The 18,830-nt window shown below is 44.4% G+C and overlaps 1 protein-coding gene across 3 annotated transcripts in view; it reads left to right on the top strand.

The window, feature by feature from the left end:
* GOLM2 (golgi membrane protein 2) overlaps positions 1-7,352 on the top strand; it is an 801,157-nt gene extending 793,805 nt beyond the window's left edge. For all 3 annotated transcript variants that reach the window (XM_069624194.1, XM_069624193.1, XM_069624192.1), the window contains one exon: positions 5,257-7,352. In XM_069624194.1, the coding sequence (XP_069480295.1) occupies positions 5,257-5,327 (71 nt within the window). In that variant the 3' untranslated portion in view covers positions 5,328-7,352. The remainder of the gene's footprint in view (positions 1-5,256) is intronic.
* The last annotated feature ends 11,478 nt before the right edge of the window (positions 7,353-18,830 follow it).

The raw sequence follows: 18,830 nt of genomic DNA on the forward strand, positions 1-18,830 counted from the left end.
GGAAGGTGTTTCAACCTTTGTCGAAGAAAGACGGTCTGAGTTTCATATTTCAAGAGAGGAAAGAGTTTGGTACTCGTAATGTGCCAGAAGAGCTTATATCTGAGGAGTCTAGGTTTTAGAGACTAGTGGACTGCTTAAAAGATGCCAGTGGGTTGGACACTTCACCTGAAGTGGATTTTGCCACCTCTGATTCTACATGTCATGCAGATGCTTCTTATAGGTTTTCATGAATAAGCTGATTGAATACTTGGGCTGACTTTGTCCTGTTAGAAAAGAGCAGGATGATCTAACGGACATTCTGATGAAGGGTCCTCCCAAGGATCTTGATTTGCTGTTTCATTTGGTTTTGAAGAACATAATCCTTGATAATTGGAAAATGCCAGATGCTATGCCAGCAATTAATTGGGAGCTGACTAGAACGTACTGGCATTCAGCTGTAGATCTGGAGTTTCTATCCAGACATCCTACTTTGGAAAGTCTAGTTTTGCAAGCATCTACCTCGAAGGCAGCAACCTACCCAACGATCCCTCCTGACAGGGACGATAAGAAATGTGATGCCCTAGGTAGAAAGGTTTTTTCTGTTGGGAGCATGGCTGTGTAGGCCATTAACTCTACATGCGCTCTGGCTAAATACTCGTACACTCTGTGGGATGTGGTAGCACTAGCTGCAGAGAATATCCCTTACGGGCAAATGAGGGAAAGATTCCTCAATATTGTCCAGGATGGTAAGGATGCCACGTGCGATCATTATAATCTGGGTTACACTCTTCTGATTGTGTGATTCAATCTATGAATGTGAGCAGAGTGGCTAGAAGGTTTGCGTGGCTGCGCAGATCTGGGTTTACGCCCGCCGATGTTCAGGCTAGGCTAATAGACATGCGGTTTGATGGCTCTCAACATTTTGGGTCTAAGGCTGATGAGCGTTTGGTGAAGCTGCAGGCATCCAAGGCAGCTGCTAAGTCACTAGGAGCAGCAATTCGCCAGCCACAGCATGGCCATTCGACCTCCCGGAGTTGAGTGGGTTGCTCCTTTTAGTTCTGTTAATCAATTGGCAGTACAAGAGTACAAATGGCTCAAAGGATAGGGAGGTAAAACTACCCCACAAACTCTGCCTCTTTGCCCTCCTCTGCAGACACACCAACAAACATCTTTAAATCCTTGGTCCACAGGACTGTAGTGGGAGGCAGATTAACACAGCATCTGGAAGAATGGGGAACCATTACTTCAGATGAGTAGGCACTGCAAACAGAAGCCTGTGGTTATTGTCTCCCATTCTTAAAAAGGCCCCTGGATTTTCCACCAAGCAACCAATCCAAACAGGAACCAGATCTACTCTTTCTGCAGGAGATTCTCTTCCTGTTGGAGAAAGGGTACCTGTGGCGGAGAGGAACCAGTGATGGTGGTACTCTTACCTTCTGATTCCCAAAAAAGACAGAGGGCTGCTGCCCATCTTGGAGACGCTTGAACAAGTTCCTCAGGAAGGTCAAGTTCAAGATAGTAACTTTTGCAGATCATCCAGGCCCTTCAGCTCCAGGATGGGATGGTCTCAGTCAATCTTCAGGATGCTTACTTTCATGTGCCCATACATCCCAAGCATTGAAAGTACCCGAGGTTCGCCATTGGCAATTCTCATTTTCAATTTCAAGTTCTGCCTTTCAGGCTCACCTCCACCAAGAGGGTCTTCACCAAGTTAGTGGCGGTGGTGGCAGCAAATCGAAGGAGGGGAGGATTCACATATTTCCCTACATAGACGATTGGCTGCTCGAAGTTCGTTCTACCGAACAAGCTCTGGAACATCTCAGCATCACCTGCCACTCTCCACAAACTGGGCTTCTCTCTCAATTTCAAGAAGTCCCACATGACATCTTTTCAAAAGCTTCAATTCATTGGAGCGGTTCTGGATTCTTCCTTTGGGAAAGCTTTGCACCCCCCAAGGTAAGAACACAGCATATTTTGCAGATGGTAAAGAAATTTAAGGATGCTCAACATTTCCCAGCCTTCGATTTTCTGAGGTTGCTTAGCCTCATGGCATCCTGTGTTTTCATGGTGCCAGAGGTCCGTCTGAGGATTGAGATCCCTCCAGTGGGACCCCAGATCCCAATGGTCACAATTCTCAGGCAGGATGACGGACCTTCTTCAGGTCCTGTGCAAGGTCGCACAGGATCTTCTGTGGTGGGCCTGCGAGGAGAATGTGATGAAAGGTGAACCATTTTTGTCTAAATTAACCTTTTTTGCAACCATGGCCGGAGGTGATGATAATTATGGACGCCTCCCTCACACGGTGGGGAACTCATATGAACAATCTGACAATCAGCAGTCGGTAGTCTCCATCGGAGTCCAAACGACAAATAAATGTGTTGCAGCTGAGGGCAATCTGACTGACGCTAATGGCCTTTCTGCCTTCTGTACGGGGGAGGAATGTTCTAATAATGGCAGACAACACAGTTAACCTGCATTACCTCAACAAGGGAGGAGGTGTATGGTCACTACCACTGTGCAGATAGGCAATGCAGCTTGGTTTTGGGCACTGCAAGAAGGAATTTCTGTATCGGCCCTTCACCTAGCTGGAGAGGAGAACACAGCGGCGGACGCTCTGAGCAGGCAGAACACAGTGTCCCACAAGTGTGTGTTAGCTCAGGAAGTTCTTCTAGAGATCGTTGCCCTTTGGGGAACCCCTCAAGTGGATTTGTATGCATCAGTATCAACAGAAAATGCTGCCGGTTCTGCTCCAAGGAATTTCCTCAGACAGGAGCGCTGGGGGATGTGTTTGTGATGGATTGGGATTGTCCACTTCAGTACACATTCCCTCCGGTCCCAGTCATTCCTCATGTCATAATGAGGTTGAGGAAGTTTGGTAAATCCATGATCCTGATGGCTCCAGATTGGGCCAGGAGAACATGGTACCCAAAACCTCTTGACATGTCAATCTGCCCTCCATGCCTTCTGTATTATGTTTCTTGTTACATCTGGCCAATCAGGGGCTTCAGGGTTCCAGTGCTAAAGGTTATTTGGCTGCAATATCGATTTTTAAGCGCTCGTCTGAACAAAGATTGTACTTTAAATTCCCATTGTTATCCCATTCCTAAGGGGACTGACGAACATCTTCCCACCGGTACCGTTCATAGTCCCGGCTTGGGATCTTAATTTAGTTTTAAATTTCTTAATGGGAGCACCTTTTGAGCCTCTTCATTCATGTCTGCTTAGGATGTTAACTTTAAAGACTATTTTACTTGTAGAAGTCACTTCTGCTTGCAGGGTGAGCGAACTTCAGGCTTTGTCATGCAAACCACCATTTACTACTTTTTATAAGATGTTTTTTTTGCGTTCGTCCTTCATTTCTACATAAGGTGGTGTCAGAATTTCACCTGTCACAGAGATTAGTTCTGCCAGCCTTTTATCTAATGCCTCATCCTTCCAAGAATGAGGAAGACTTGCTAAAGTGAGACCTGATGGCCACATTTTTTGTTGGCTATACAGGTCATAGGTTGTGACAGGCTGTAACCAAACAGACTATCTCGATGGATCAATTTATGTATCTCTGAGTGTAAAACTTTAGCTGGCAAGGATGTCCCTGATAATTTAAGGGTGCATTCCACAGGAAGTGGCTACAACTTCAGCCCTTCAAAGCGGAGTACCAGTGCAGGATATTTGCAATGCTGCAACGTGGTCTTCGCTGCACACCTTTTCTAAACATTACTCCCTTGATTCTGTCGGGTCAGAAAGCTAAATTTGGCAAAGCTGTTCTTCACAGCGTAAATCAATAGCAAATTCTTGATTAGCACCTCCATCTACGAACTGCTATGGGAGTATCAAAGATGAGGAATCTGTCGGAGGACACGATCCATTATAAGAAAAAATGACTTACTACCTGATAAGGTTTCCAATGGATGTTCCTCCCACAGATTCATCATCGCCCTCCCAACCTGTCCCTCCACCCTTGCATGAATTCCCATTGATTAAATCTTCCTCTTTCAACGTCTGGGATTTATTTCACCTTTGAGTCTGCTATGCAGGAAGAGGGGAAAAACTTGAAAAGATGCAAAGGGCGCGGTGCATGATATTTATACCGGCGTTGATGTCACAGCTGAGAGGGGGATGGAAGCCACCAAGGGACCTAGAGTCGACGCATGGCACCCTCTGCTGCCGAAACGTTTTTGAAGCTGCAAGCAGGATATTGGTTATATCAAAGATGAAGACTCTGTGGGAGGAACATCCATCAGAAAGAACATTAACAGGGGTAAGTAATTTGTTCTTCTCCTTATACTTTATTCTCAAAATCAGTTTGTCATTCCTAACACCCTGTGGTCAATCCTGTTTTTGATATGTTTCTCTTCTGAATCCTAAACATTGGAATTGCTTACCTCTTTCAAAAGGTCTGCTACACTCTCCTTATTTCATTTTAGTCTGAACGCTTACTACTTATCCTCTTTCTTAATCTGTTTAAATGTTTGTTTCTCTTTGCAATGATCAATTATTATTGTACAGTTTTCAGTTATCCATAGTGTCATGGCAAAAACAATGCATTAATCAAGGTTTCATATGTTAATACCCCTGCAAAAGTATTGTGATACAAAAATATCGCCATAGTTTTGCAGCGATATTGAGCCAATGACCCTGCGAGGCAAACAACCATATGTACGGCGATATTTTTGGTGGGGATACCTTAATAAATACAAATACACAGCAGGAGTAGTCCAGGCAAAACTAGATGCGAGCATAGATTTCCATTGGCATAGGATATTGCTCTGTGATGAAGCAAGGGGTGTCAGGGTGCCAATGCTACCAATGCTTGGTCAAGCCCTGTAAGTAGAGCATGTTCCGCAGTTGGCTATTAAGGGGTGGATGCATGATGTTTTCCCACACTTCCCTGATCTTGCCTGACTCTTACTTTCTAAGCTGTGTGTAGAGTCTGCTATCGCCAAATATGTCCTTTTGAAGAATGTAGTTAATTGTTCCTAATCCTTTCCCTTTCTTTAACATATTTGTTTAAATGGAGTCTTGCTTGAAGAGCACAGAAATCTCTGCACTGTTTTTTTGCATGTAAAATACTCAGACCTGCATCTCGTGCCATGTTCACAACCTTGGGTATAGCCAAAGAGCACTAATCGCTGTCACATCTGTATGTTAATTGAAATGTATGTAAAACAGTGTGATCACTAGTATGGCAGCAACTGCTACATTGTAAGAACGTTTTGTTTAAAATGTGACGCACCCATATTATCAGCCTTTCAAATTTGTGATTTTTTCTCTTGATAGACGATGAAGAGAGGGATGCTCAGGAGGACCCTGCTGATTACAGAAAAGACAGCATAAATGATGCCCTTTGAGAGAGAAAGAAATGACAGCGGAAAGAGGCTGCAAGCTGGCAAGAAGATGCCCTAGAGTGCTGCAAATGGTGAACTTCTAATTCCAGGCGTCATTCAGAAGAGTTGCACGGGCAACAAATGATAGAAGTCATAAGAAATGTTACACCTTTCGGTTTTGGGTATAATTTCTGGCAGAGCCTGTGCAAAATATTGGGGCTATGTGCAGCTCATTCCATTTGTACTATTTTACATAGTTGGATGCCAATGGTTGAAAGATTTACTGCGATTGTAGCCATGGACACATACGAAAAACAGACTGAACTCTCAAAATTCTGCCATTGGTTTCAGTCATATCTTCAGTATGATCAGGCACCCCAGTAGTAAAGCAAAGGGGTGGTACGGTCACTGAAGGCGGTGGAGCAAATAATCTGCAGTCACTCAAGACTGTGGAGTTTATTATCTGCGGACACTCCGGCTGTGGAGCGAAGGATCTACAGTCACTCCTGACTCTGGTGTTGAGGGTTAATGACGCCCCACACTGAAGTGTTTTGAAAGGGTTACATATTGTGCTTTCCTTGCACATGATTTGGCCTACTATTGGACATTGGTGAACCAAGTGCAGGGGTTGGGTGTGGTTATACTTGTCAGTGTCATGTTATGGGTTATTGCGAGCAGTATTTTTGTTGGCTCACTTTGATTTTTGATATTATTAGCAGTTGGATATCAAATGAGAACTGTTATGAAAGCTCTGATGGTGAAGGCAGAGTTCCTGTTTGAAATTGTCACACTGTACTGCACTAAAATCCATGAAATGAAGGAGGAACAAGAAGACTTGCCTTATGTGCTTGTGCCCTATTTTACACCTTGTAGGCAAACTGCTAGTGTCTTTGCCTTTTAGGATTTTTGTGAATCTTGTTGGAGAGAGTTTTTGCAAAGATTTGGCTATGCTTTCCATTGGGGCCAAATATGCTTTCAAGTCTTAATCACTTTTGCACTCTTTCTATAATTCTGTGCCATGCAGTTGAGGTTTCAGCAGTGATGCTGCCTCTGGTGCCAAATGCTTTTGCCACTCTCTGCTGGCTTGTATGATGTGTTCCATGTTGCTTCACAGTTCACATTGTCCAAGTACTTATCATTGCGCTATTATCAGTTAAATTGCCCTTCAATGCTTTCAACCTGTCCTACTGTCTTTCTTAGGTCCCTATTTTGCAAGCTAATTGATGAAAGTGACTGGGTCTGATATCCAGTTTCTGTTTTGGATTTTGACACATAGTGATGTGTAGGACCGATCTGTCAAAAGCTTATTTTGTTTTCTCAATGCTGATTGTAAGTTTTGTTACTGGTGGAATTCCTGTTTTTTTCTCCTTTTATCCCAGTGGGGAAATCCTCTTGTATTCTCTTACCCCTTCCTTCCCCACCATCAGCGCACTCTTACCCCTTACTTCCCCACCATCAGCGCACCCCCCCTGGCACAGAAGACTGAGAATTGCTTGCCACCAGCATTTTTGGCTGTCATTTAAAAGTAAGTCTTGTGCCTGAATATCCTGTAGGGCATAGTGTGAAAGATAATCCGTGGAAATGTTGCTGGCTGAGAAGAGATGGGTGTTTACGTTTTTGTCCCGAGTTACTGTTCCTAAATTATTTCTCCTTTTCTTTTTTAAAGTGTGTCAGATTTGATTTTGTTGATTGAAATCTTTCACAGGAATCATGCATGTAAGAGGGGAAGCTATTCTTGCATCCTTTGTCAATTTGGGCATGGTGTTGGGTGGTTGAAAAGGAACACTCCCAGTGTGAGCTTTAAGACCTGCTTTTGAGATGAGTAGTTCTACCTAAACTGTTTTAAAGCTTGCGTCTTTAAACGTACTCTCTTCCCTCTTTACCTTCCAATATTACGTATCTATGTTCCATTCTCAAAAAGGGCACAAGTAACTGGGTTGAGATACTCTTATCAAAAGACGCAACCTTTTGCTGACCTTTGGTCTTCAGGCTAGGTGTAGTGATTTTTATTTCTTGAGCTCTAATAAAATAAAAATGCAATGAAATTGCCATGTGGTATTTTCTGAATCTGCTTCTTAAATAATGTTCATAATCCCAAAGGGTTTCCCCTTTAAACAATGTATTCACAATTTAACATTTAGAATGTTGCTTATTAGGCAGGCTCCTCTTTAGTGCCAAGTTGCAAGCATATTAATCAAATACATGGCAGTATGCACTGACCATCAGAAGAGGCTTGGTGTGCAGATGTTAAATCTGGTAAGTCTAATTGTGCTGTGTTTATTGATATTTTCAAAAAGGAAAGTCACTCTACGCTGCTGTGACACTTGATTATAATCATCCAGTAGAATCTCTCTCTGCGAGTGTCATCCGCAAACACTGTTATAAAGATAAGTATCTCTTTCCAATACAGTCACTTAAATGGAGAATGTGATATATCTATTTGTATGTGTTTATTATTTCATTGGAGAGTTAAAATCAAATCAAATGGGGAAGTGTTTTGGCGGTTTCAGTTCTTGAGATTAAAAAGCCAACCTCCAGAGAGCCCCTCCAATGCACTGTAGTGAGCAGTAGAAGTTCGACCCTTACATTATGTGGTTTTCACTTAACGCTTTGTCGAAAGAAATAAAAAGGAATCCCCTCAGTTTAGCCTGGTCTCGTCAGTCCAGCACCTGGCAATACAACCTCTAAATGTGAGGGTTAAAAATCCCCAAAGTGGATGACCGCATGTGCATCTTTTGTTTGTTTAAAAAAAAAAAAAAAGAAACGCTCAATTGAAAGCTGTCCTGTTTGTCAAAAATGTTTTGCATTGTAAAAGACTGGGAAAGCAAGGGGCTCTAGGTGTAGTTAGACCTGCTAAACAGTCTTTCAAGATCTTATGAGGGTTGAAGTGGGTGTTTCCATTTATGCCATCAGGTACACACACAGCTAAATGTTTTAGGAGGTATAGAATCTGTGTCTCAAGAAGACATACTGCCCATATGACACACCTGGTGTTTTTTTGGCATTATGCAGCCGCTATAAAGTATCTCCCATTTTGCCAAGCACATCCACATCTGGCTCAAGTTATTTACTTGTTGAGTTTATGGGTCTGGGAATGTATCATGTCTGAGGTTACACATGATAAACCTCACATACCCTTTCATCCTGTTCTTTTGTTTATCCTTATTTGTCTGTCGTCATCTCCACTGGGTGTAGCAACAGGATTTTAAAGCAGAGAAAAAAACGTTAAATATAAGAGTGCAACCAGTAAGGCATGCATGGCAATGACTCCGCCCGGTCCTGTCCTCCACATCCGCAAGTCCAGGTCTCCTCCATTGTGACTGGACACTTCCTGTACAGCTCACACAAGCCCTTGCTCTTCTCTCTCTTTGCCAGACCTCTGCTTGTGTTGTTTACTACAGGTTTGTCAAGTTGTAGTCCTGAGAGCTATGAGCCACACGTGAGACACTTCCCTTTTTCTCCTTGGACGCTGTTACTTGGAGGATATTTACTCAAGCTCAGTCCTTTCTTTGAGAGGTTCTGAAGCAGCCAACCTCCACTCCAGGGGAAACCTGGAATCCTCTTCTAAGGAAGATGCCCACAACACTCCCTTGCATATTGGGTCCTCACACATCTAATGGAAAGTTCAGAGGTGGTGGCCAAGGAAAAAGTACAAGTGCACCAGGACCATCTGTTAGGGAGAATTCTCTGTAAAGGCTAATTTCCCAAACCTAGTGAGTCCCCCAGCAGCTTTGCTGGATTTTTGGGGTTTATTTTTTTCTCCTGCTAAGAGTGAGACTCTTTTCCTACCACTCTTAGACATGATTTGAGGTGTTCCTTTGACTTTGTATGTGTTTTATGGGCTATGGGGTCCTTTACCCCATAGGGCTTCATGTGTTTTTGGTATGTGGGTTACACAGCACCCTCCGTGCCGTAACCCAGGGGTGTCGTAGCGACCCCCAAACATAGACTCCATACCCTGGGACTGACTACTGTCTCCCAGGGCATGTAAAGTCACCATTGGCTTTACTGGTCTCAAATTGTGAACAGAACCAGTACAAACCATCCTATTGTGGATGTACTGGTCTGGACAATTCGAATGCCCCGCGGTCTGGTGTTCTAGGGGGGCACTGTCCAGTCCCCCCCGACCGAGTTTTGGCTGGTGGCAGTGGATACTACTTTTTATATTCGACCGCGAATATATTCCTATGGGATTTTCCCATTGTTCGAGGCTACCACTTTTTAACATAGCCTCGAACATACCGCCGGTTTATTAAATTAATATAAATTAAAATGGCGTTTGTGTTCGCTTCTGTGACTCCAACCCAAGTCGAGCCCTTTGTTCCACTTTTTGGCGGGCTTCTCCACAGAAGCCTCCAAGAGTGGTGCCACTCTGTCTGGGTACCACAGGGAGTGTGGGAGGGGGTTTAGGCACCCTGGACTGAGTTTCCTCGGCAACTCAAGTCGCACTCTTGTGTAATTGGCCCAAGTGGTGAGCCGCCCGGCTCACCACTTAGCATGTTTGAGTGACAGCTAGACTGAATGAAGGAGGTTTTCTGCATAAAAGCAGGGCTTTGGGGACTGGAACTTCAGAAGTCGCCACAGGACCTAAAGAATCCAAGGAGGGAGAAGCCGAGCCGACCTGCAACGACGACACCACCGGTGGAGCCCTGCTGAACCGTCTCACCACTTTTCCCGACGACAGAGGAGATCTACAGTCTGGAGAGTCTTCTTCCTTTGACTGGTGGGGATAACCAGTTTGCCCGTCTTTTCGCCTTCCTGGACCATCTCGTGGCCGCCTTGCCCGTGCCAAGCACCCCGGCAACCGGAATACCACGGTTTACCACTACCGCGAAGAAAAGGGTGGTATCTTGTAATCGGGAAACTCCGCGGCTGGTTTCTTCCCTGGCAGCGCAACGACCTTCAGCTTTCCTCCACGTCGAGACCTCCTCTTCCTCTGGATGAAACACCGACTTGCACCCGCTGCCAGGAACAACTGCCCCCGCTGGAGCGTTCTTCCCACTTTCAGGTACTGTGTCCCGCCTGGCTTCCCTTGCAACAGATCGTTCGGGGTGACCGTAAATCCTCGACTTTCTAACCTGGGCTAGCCTGGGACCTGTTAACTAATTTTTCCTGACTTGATCTCAATCTTTTGTGAACTTTCTATAAAGACTCTTTGGGCATAACCCCACTGTGTGATCCTGGACACATTTTGCTTGCTCTCTCTAAGAGTGGGCCTGGCATTTGAACTTCCTTGCTCTCCAGTAGACTTTGCCTAACCTGCCTCACTGTGGTTCTTTGAAAAGTATTGAAATTTGTGTGCTTTCATAACCCTGCCTTTTTCCCCTCCCTTTTTTAATAACTTATTAGAGTGCCATCTTATGTTAAGTGCTCACCTCTGTCTGAAAATAAGTGGTGTTTCTCATTAAGACTTGTCTAATAAGTAATTAGGGTTGTATATATATATAATAGTGACTGTGTGTTGAATTTATTTACCTCTTTGTGCTAGTGTAATTTACAAGTGTGTCTTTAAATGAATAATGATATACTTTTACACCAAAGCTCTGGTCAGTGTTTGCTTGTGCTACTGTATCTCTGTACCTATTGTGTATACTCTATATACTGCCTAACTCATCTTTAGAGAAGTCTGACTGCACAGCCACAGCTACCAGGTAAAACTGGGTGGTACAGATTGCTACCAATTGGGTTTACTGCCAACCACCTGTAGTCCTAAATCTTTTGCGGTGGTCCCCAAGAGAACTGCACAGGGTTCTGCCTAACACCATCATGGGCCTTACCCTGAGAGCAGTTTGCCATCTCTTTTTGGGGTTCTCCCAGCCACTCCTTTCATCTGCAATATCGGGGCATTCTTTTAGGACAGAGGCCTTGAAGCATTGTACTGGAGTTGAGCTTTGACCCAATCTAACCAACTTTTTTCTTGCACATATGCTGATTGTACACAATATGGTGTAATCTCTTTTCAATGGGTTGTATTGCCTAATCATGGTGCGTCAAGCTCATTGGATGCATTAATAGGGGATTAAATTGGTTCTGGTATATTTGACACTTTTGGATCTTGTGGATGAACCAGTACGGATGTTCTGTGAACGAAATACCATTCTTAACAGATATGTGGTTTCATCAACCTTCTGATAGTAGATCGCAAGCCTTCCTTTACCCAAAAGGTAGAATGGCCTAACTTCAGCTAGCCTTCCCCAATGCTTTTTAGCCTATCTGTTTCACAAGTGGGTATTCTGAGCCTTGGGGTAGCCCTTTTTGGCAAGTTTCCTGTAAAAACACCCCACTCCTGAAAGCTTAGTGGTTCAGTCAGCGACTTCAGCTTCTAAGGCTGTAGCCTACCCTGCTATCCCCCTGGATATGGACGATAAAAGGTTTGACGCATCACGGAAGGGGATGTTTTCCACAGGCAGCATGGCCTTAAAGGGCATTAATGTGACTTGTGTTCTGTCCAAGTACACGCACACCTTGTGGGACGTAATGGCTTGGGCAATGGAGCATATCCCCGAAGGGGAGGGGAGAGAGGGTTTTCTAAAACTGGTACAAGATGTCATGTGCTAGTCTGGACTAGACTCTGTGGATTATGTAAGCAGAGCAATGGCGGCGAGTACTTTCGCCAGGAGGCTCGAATGGCTGAGGAAGTAGGGTTTTGCACGTGACCTCCAATCAAGACTCTTGGACATGGCTTTTGATGGCTCCCAGCTTTTCGGCTCCAAGGCTGATGAAAGCCTGGAAAAATTACAGAGGCCCAAGTCGCTGGGAGAAGCGATATGCCAGTCTTCCCACAGTTGAAGGGGTTGGTCTTTTTATTCTATTCCTCAAAAGCAAGCGGAAAAGGCCAATTTGCACAGAGGGGTCAAAGATGGGCTCCCTGTGGTTCACAGGGCTGAAGAGGAGAAACTCCTCTCTCAGTATCTGCTTCTTTACCCTCCAATTCAGCAACAACCCCAAAACACCTTTGAGTCCTTGGGTGTCAGGACTGTGGTGGTGGGGGGGGGGGCTGACTAAGCAGTTGGAGAGTTGGCGAAGCATAACCTCCAATGCTTGGGCTCTAAAGACAGTGGCCAATAGCTACTGCCTCCCTTTCTTAAGACCCCCTCCCCCCCGATTGTCCTCCAGGAGGCCAATCCTTAAAAGATCCGGATCCGCTCCATCTACAGTAGATTTTCATCCTGTTGGAGAAACGTGTGTACCTGTAGCGAGGCGGAATCAAGGTTGGTACTCTCCTTGTTTTCTAATCCGCAAGGATGACTGAGGACTGCAATCCATGACTTCATCCCAAAGACAGAAAGTACCTGAGGTTCGCCATTGGCGGTCTCATCAGTTTTGGGTTCTGTCATTCGTTCTCACCTCTGCCCATGAATTTTCACCATGCTCACTGCGGTGGTGATAGCAAGTCTGGGGGAAGGAAATCACATCTACCCCAACCTTGATGATTGGCTGATTGGGAGAATAAGCTCTGAACAGGCTCAGGATCATTTCAGTCATGCTTGTCACTTCGCCCACAGGCGAGGCTTCTCCCTGAATTTCAAGAAGTCCCACTTGACAACATCGCATCGAAGCTTCAGTTTATTGGAGCAGTCCTAGATTGGTCCTTGGGGAGGGGGGGGGGAGAGATATGATCCCCAAATTCAGGGCTCAACATCTTTATCATTGCAGATGGTCCAAAATGGTCAGACTGCCCAGTATCTTCTGGCATTTGAATATCTGACGTTGCTCGTCCTCATGGCATCCTGCATTTTCCTGGTGCCAGAAGCACATTTGAGAATGAGGCCCATTTAGTGGGACCTAAAATCACAGTGGTCACAGTTCTCCAGCAGAATGACAGACCACCTTCAGGTCCCGAACAAGGTCGCACAGGATCTCCTGTGGTGGGCTTGTCGGGAGAATGTGTTGAACCTTTTTGACAACCATGGCCTGTGATGACAGTTGTGACGGATGCCTCCCTCTCTGGTGGGCAGCTCACATGAACGACCTGTCAATCCGCGGTCGTTGGTCTCCGTCGGAGTCCAAACTTCACATAAATCTTTTAGAGCTGAGAGCAATCAGACTAGCGCTGATGGCTTTTCTGCCTTCTGTATGGGGGAAGACAGTCCTGATGATGACAGACAATACAGTGGCCATCTATTGCCTCAACAAAACAGGGGGGTGGTGTAGTGTCACTGACGCTGTGTAGCGATGCAATGCAGCTCTGGTTTTGGGCACTACGTGAAGGAATCTCTCGTCGAACAGTTCACCTAGCTGGAGAAAAAAACATATCGGCGGATGCTCTGACCAGGCAGAGCATTGTCTTCCACAAGTGGGAGTTAGCTCAGGAAGTCCTTCTAGAGAGATCTTTGCCCTTAGCGGAACCCCTCGGGTGGATCTGTTTGGGTCCAGTGTTAACATGAAACGTGACCTATTGTGCAACCTATTGTGCTCCTGGGAATTTCCTCAAAGAGGAGTTCTAGGGGACGCGTTAATAGATGACCAGAAATTCCACTTCTGTATGTGTTTACACCAGTCCCTGTTGTTCATCATGTCATCGGGAGTTTGAGCAAGTTTGGGAAATCCATGATCCTGATTGCTCCAGATTGGTTCAGGAGAAGGTGGTACCCGGACCGTCTAGAGATGGCCATCTGCCTTCCAATTCGTCTTCCCAAAAAAGAGGACTTGATCTCGCAAGAGTGGGTTTTCCTCCTTCCTTCAGAAATCCGTACTCTAAACCTTCACGCCTGGATTCTAAAAGGGCAAGATACAAAGATTTAGACCTTCCAGAAGATGTAATAGAGGTGTTTCTTTTGGCCAGGAGGCCAGCTACAAAATACTTGTTCTGCAGCTAGTGCAGGGATAAGAGTATTGATCCTTTTACATGCAAAACTCCTTCTGTACTATCATTTTTACTACATCTGGCCTGTCCGGGGTTTCAGGTTTCCACGGTAAAGGGTGATCTATCAGTGCTTTTAATTTTTAAGCATTCGCCGGATCAGAGTTCCAATTTCAAACTCCCTATAGTAATTCAGTTCCTAAAAGGACTAATGAATATCTTTCTCTGGTCCCATTTATTTTACCGGTGTGGGATTTGAATTTGGTTTTAAGGTATCTAATCGGAGCACCTTTTGAACCCTTGCATTCTTGTCCAGTCAGAATGTTAACCCTTAAGATGATCTTTTGAATGGCAATTACATCAGCCTGCATCTGTGAGCTTCAAGCTCTCCGAAACCACCCTTTACTACCTTTTTTAAGGATAAGGTGGTTCTGAGGGTATGGCCTTCTTTCTTGCCAAAAATAGTATCAGAGTTCCTTTTAACTCAGAAGGTTGTATTGCTTGCTTTTTATCCGCCTCCTCATCCTTCGAAAGGATGGAGAGAAAGCAGGAGATATTGCATCGCTTAGACCCAAAGAGAGCCTTTAGCTTCAATTTGACTAGAATGTCCAAAATCAGACAAGATGAACAGCTCTTAGTGGGCTATTCGGGTAACAAATTGGGACAACCCATCACCAAGCAAACAATTTCTCGCTGGATAATTTTATTAATTTCTTAATGCTATACCTTGGCTGGCAAAGATCTGCCTGAGGGTTTAAGAGTGCATTCCCCCCGAGGAGTGGGTTCTTCGGCTTGTCAGAGGGGTGTGTCCGTACAGGACGTTGAAAGTGCTGCAACTAAGTCCTCTTTGCACATTTTCAGCAAATACTAATGTCTGGATTCTATGTCTGGTCAGGAAGCAAGATTCGGCAAGGCTGTGCTTTACAGTATTAATCTATAATCAATTCTCTTTTCCCAACTCCTTCAACATACTGCTTTGGGAGTCTATCAAATATGAGGAATATGTGGGAGAACACAATCCTTTTGGAGAACAAATTACCCCTTGTAATGTTCTTTCGACTGGCTGTTCCTCCCACGTATTGCGCTTCTATTCTTTTCTATTTCATTTTTATTAGGCGCCACTGGCCCGCAGGCCTAATCGCTCTCCCATCCTACCCCTCTATCTAAAATGAGCACGAGACGCTTAACCAGATCTCAGCCAAACCCTTTATCCAATGATGTGCCTTTAACACCCATCAGTCCTTTCACGGGCATTCCTTTTCCCACTCCTCCGTAGTTCCTCCCAAGGGTACTAAGGAACAGGAGGGAGTCCTTGGTATTCCAGACAAGGCATTTCCAGCAGTTTCCAGACCACTCAACAGGGCTTTCGGCGCGGAAGGTGTAGAGGGAGAAACTCTGCAGCCAGAGGCTCCCCAATTCAGGCTAACAAATGACTCAGCAGTGCAGGTCCCCTCCCATGTCTCTTACCCACGGACGGGAGGGCATCACTTTGGCAGTGGGTACTCAAAATATTCAGCGGCGGTTACTGCATAGAATTCCAGCAACAACCCTGTTACCATCTGCTCAAGAGCAGATGGCTGTTGCCGGAACATCTACAAATCCTGCTAGAAGAGATCCAGATCCCACTGCAAAAGGGAGCGATAGAGGTTGTCCCACATTTTCAGGTAAACAATGGTATTTATTCAATATACTTCCTTGTATCCAAAAATGATTAAACCACGTGCCCTGTTTTAGATCCAAGTGCTGCAAACAAGTATGTCACACCACAAAAATTCAGGATGACAACTCCCACTACTGCAACAGGGGATTACATGATCACATTGGATATGAAAGATACATACTTTCATGTTTCAATGTTGCCAGCACACAAAGTACCTCAGGTTCAAGATGGTGAGTCCTCAGGTTCAAGATGAACACTCACCATCAGTTCAAGGTACTCCCCTTTGACATTGTCTCAGCTCGAGGGTATTTACAAAGGTATCATGAAGAAACAAACCCTCCTGTATATAAATGTGCCACACAAAAGAATTCAATGATTCTTGAACTAGTGTTTATTCTCACACCCAGTTCAAGATGAACATCACATTGATAGCCCTAAACTGGTGACACATGTTTCAGCAAAATGGCATTCCCTTTATCAAACCAGGGGTACAAGAACAAGATCAAAAAAAGTAAAGTGAAACAATATACAGTCAACAAGGAAATATGTAACCGAATGCAACACACATGTAATTTGTAAATTGAATTGTAATCGGTACATGAGAGACAGAGAGACAAGGATAGGGAAAGGGGAAGGATGTCAAGGGAATTTACTTCAGACAAAAATGGGGAAAAAAAGAGAACACATGGAAACATACATTATTAAATTGCTTAACATGTAGCATATCGTATGTAATTCATTGTATATAGAGGTGTTTTAGTGCTACATAAAATATGCACACCGTTGGAGTAAAACACAAAGTTGAAAATGCAAAGCTGCCGGGTTATACTTTAGGTGATTAAAAAGGTTATCAAATTTCGTGTTGGGGTGAACACCCACCTAAACGTGCTAATATTACACCAATAATGCAGAAATAAATCAATTTACCTCTGTTCCGTAAATGCACACTTTTTGTTTCTGAGGTCTGTTTATACGCGTAATAACTGGGTTAAATCCCCTGGATGGAAACATGAGTTATTGTTAGTAAAAGAGCGTAATCACTAACTCTGCGGTGCATTACTGTGCGTGTTTCAGGGCAAACGAAAATGTACTTTCGTGCCGCTTGGACACTTAATTCCAATTATTGTTGCAATAATTGCCAGCAGGCCGTAACACTGCTCACTGTATCTTTCGAAAACATGATTGCAAATTCTTGCAGTTGTTTTATGTTATGCATAACCCGAATAACCTGAATCTAGTCTGACTTAATAAGCATTGTTGCTGGCCGAAGTACGCGGTCACGGGCAAGAATTTGCAATCATGTTTTCGAAAGATACAGTAAGCAGTGTTACGTCCTGCATGCAATTATTGCAACAGTCAGACATCTATTAACATTAAAAAGCATTTGGAAGTGGGCACTGAAACACATGTTCCTACTATCGCAATGTTCCAGGGTAACACAATCTTATGACAGATGTCTTCACCAGAGACTTGTAACCTATTCTACTCAACGTCTTTGCAGAATGGAGTCATCCAGACATAGATTTGTTTGTGACTCTGGAGAGCGTCCAAAGCCCAGATTACACCCCAGGTACCCTCAAACGGTCCAAAGGTAACGGTCTCTGGATAACATGGTCCAGGAGATGTGCCTACGCTTTTCACCCTTCTCAACAGGATAGTGCACAAGATGCACCAGGAACAAGTCACACTGATCCTGATAGTACCAATGAGGGCTCGACAACTATGGTTCTCATCTCATGAGAATGTCAGTCTCCCCTTTCAGGAAACTGCCCTACACACACACAACATGCTGTCACAAGACTTAGGGAAAACAATGCACCCGTGCCCCCAAACACTCAATTTAGCTGCTTGGCTCCTGAAGTCATAGTTTGGGCACCTCCAACTACCTCAGTGATGTATGGACATATTTAAAGAGGCACGGAAACCTAACACCAGGCATTGGTACTCGAATGAGTGGAAAAGTTTTGTCATTTGGTGCAATACTAAAAACAGCAACCCTATTGATCACCTAAAGATACAGTCCTTTATGTAACACGCCTGTTACATTCAAGACTTGTTTTCAACTCCCTAAAGGTCCATGTTGCTCCCCTCTCTGCATACGCCACATCTCAGATCAAGGTTTCCTGGTGGAAAATTTCTGTGATTAAGGCATTCATTGAAGGGGTAAAGAGACATCATCCTCCTATTTCTAACCCAACTCCCGGATGGGACTTGAATGTTGTTCTTACAAGACTAATGGGACTGCCTTTTGAGCCAATGCATAAGGCCGGCCTTAAGGCCCTCACCTATAAGACTGCCTTCCTAGTGGCCATTACCTCTATAACGAGAGTGTGTGAACTGTAGACTCTCAGTTTGAGACCCATTTGTGACCGTTCATAAAGACAAGGTGGTACTGTGTGCACACACCCACGCTTTGTGCCTAAATTAATTTCTAAGTTCCATGTGAATCAATCCATTGAACTTCCAACTTTCTTTAAAAGGCCCACCAGTTCATCTGAAAGAAGCCCCCCATACACTAGATGTTAGGAGAGCAGTGGTATATTACCTTGAAAAGACCAAAACTCTAAGAAAGACAAACCAATTATTTGTTGCTGCTGGTAGAGAAGGGGGCCCTGTCTCTTTAGTCTGCTATTTCTAAATGGATTATTAAATGCATCACACTGTTAGTCTCTTGCCAAAAGATATTTACCTTTTACGCCTAGAGCTCATTCTACTCGAGGCACAGGAGCGAATATAGCCTGTATTGCAAATGTTCCTCATGATTCTATTTGCAAAGCAGCTACCTGGAGTTCTGTTCACAATTTCATCCTTAGTGCTTGGACACCCACACTAAGTCTGATTCTCAGGTCGGACAGGCAGTGCTAACACATGTCTTTGCTACGGTTCCTTCATACATCCCACCACCATCTCCTGTTACTGCTTGTTAGTCTATGCACAGCATGTGATTCTAAGCAGATTCACAAGCATCACAAGACATGCATTACTCAACGTAATTGTATTGCTGATGATTGTATCTGCTTAGATTCACATGCACCCAACCTTCCTCCCCTTTTGGAGTAGAAGG

Source organism: Ambystoma mexicanum, chromosome 11, assembly GCF_040938575.1.
Source record: "Ambystoma mexicanum isolate Mex_15411 chromosome 11, UKY_AmexF1_1, whole genome shotgun sequence".
NCBI lineage: Eukaryota > Metazoa > Chordata > Amphibia > Caudata > Ambystomatidae > Ambystoma > Ambystoma mexicanum.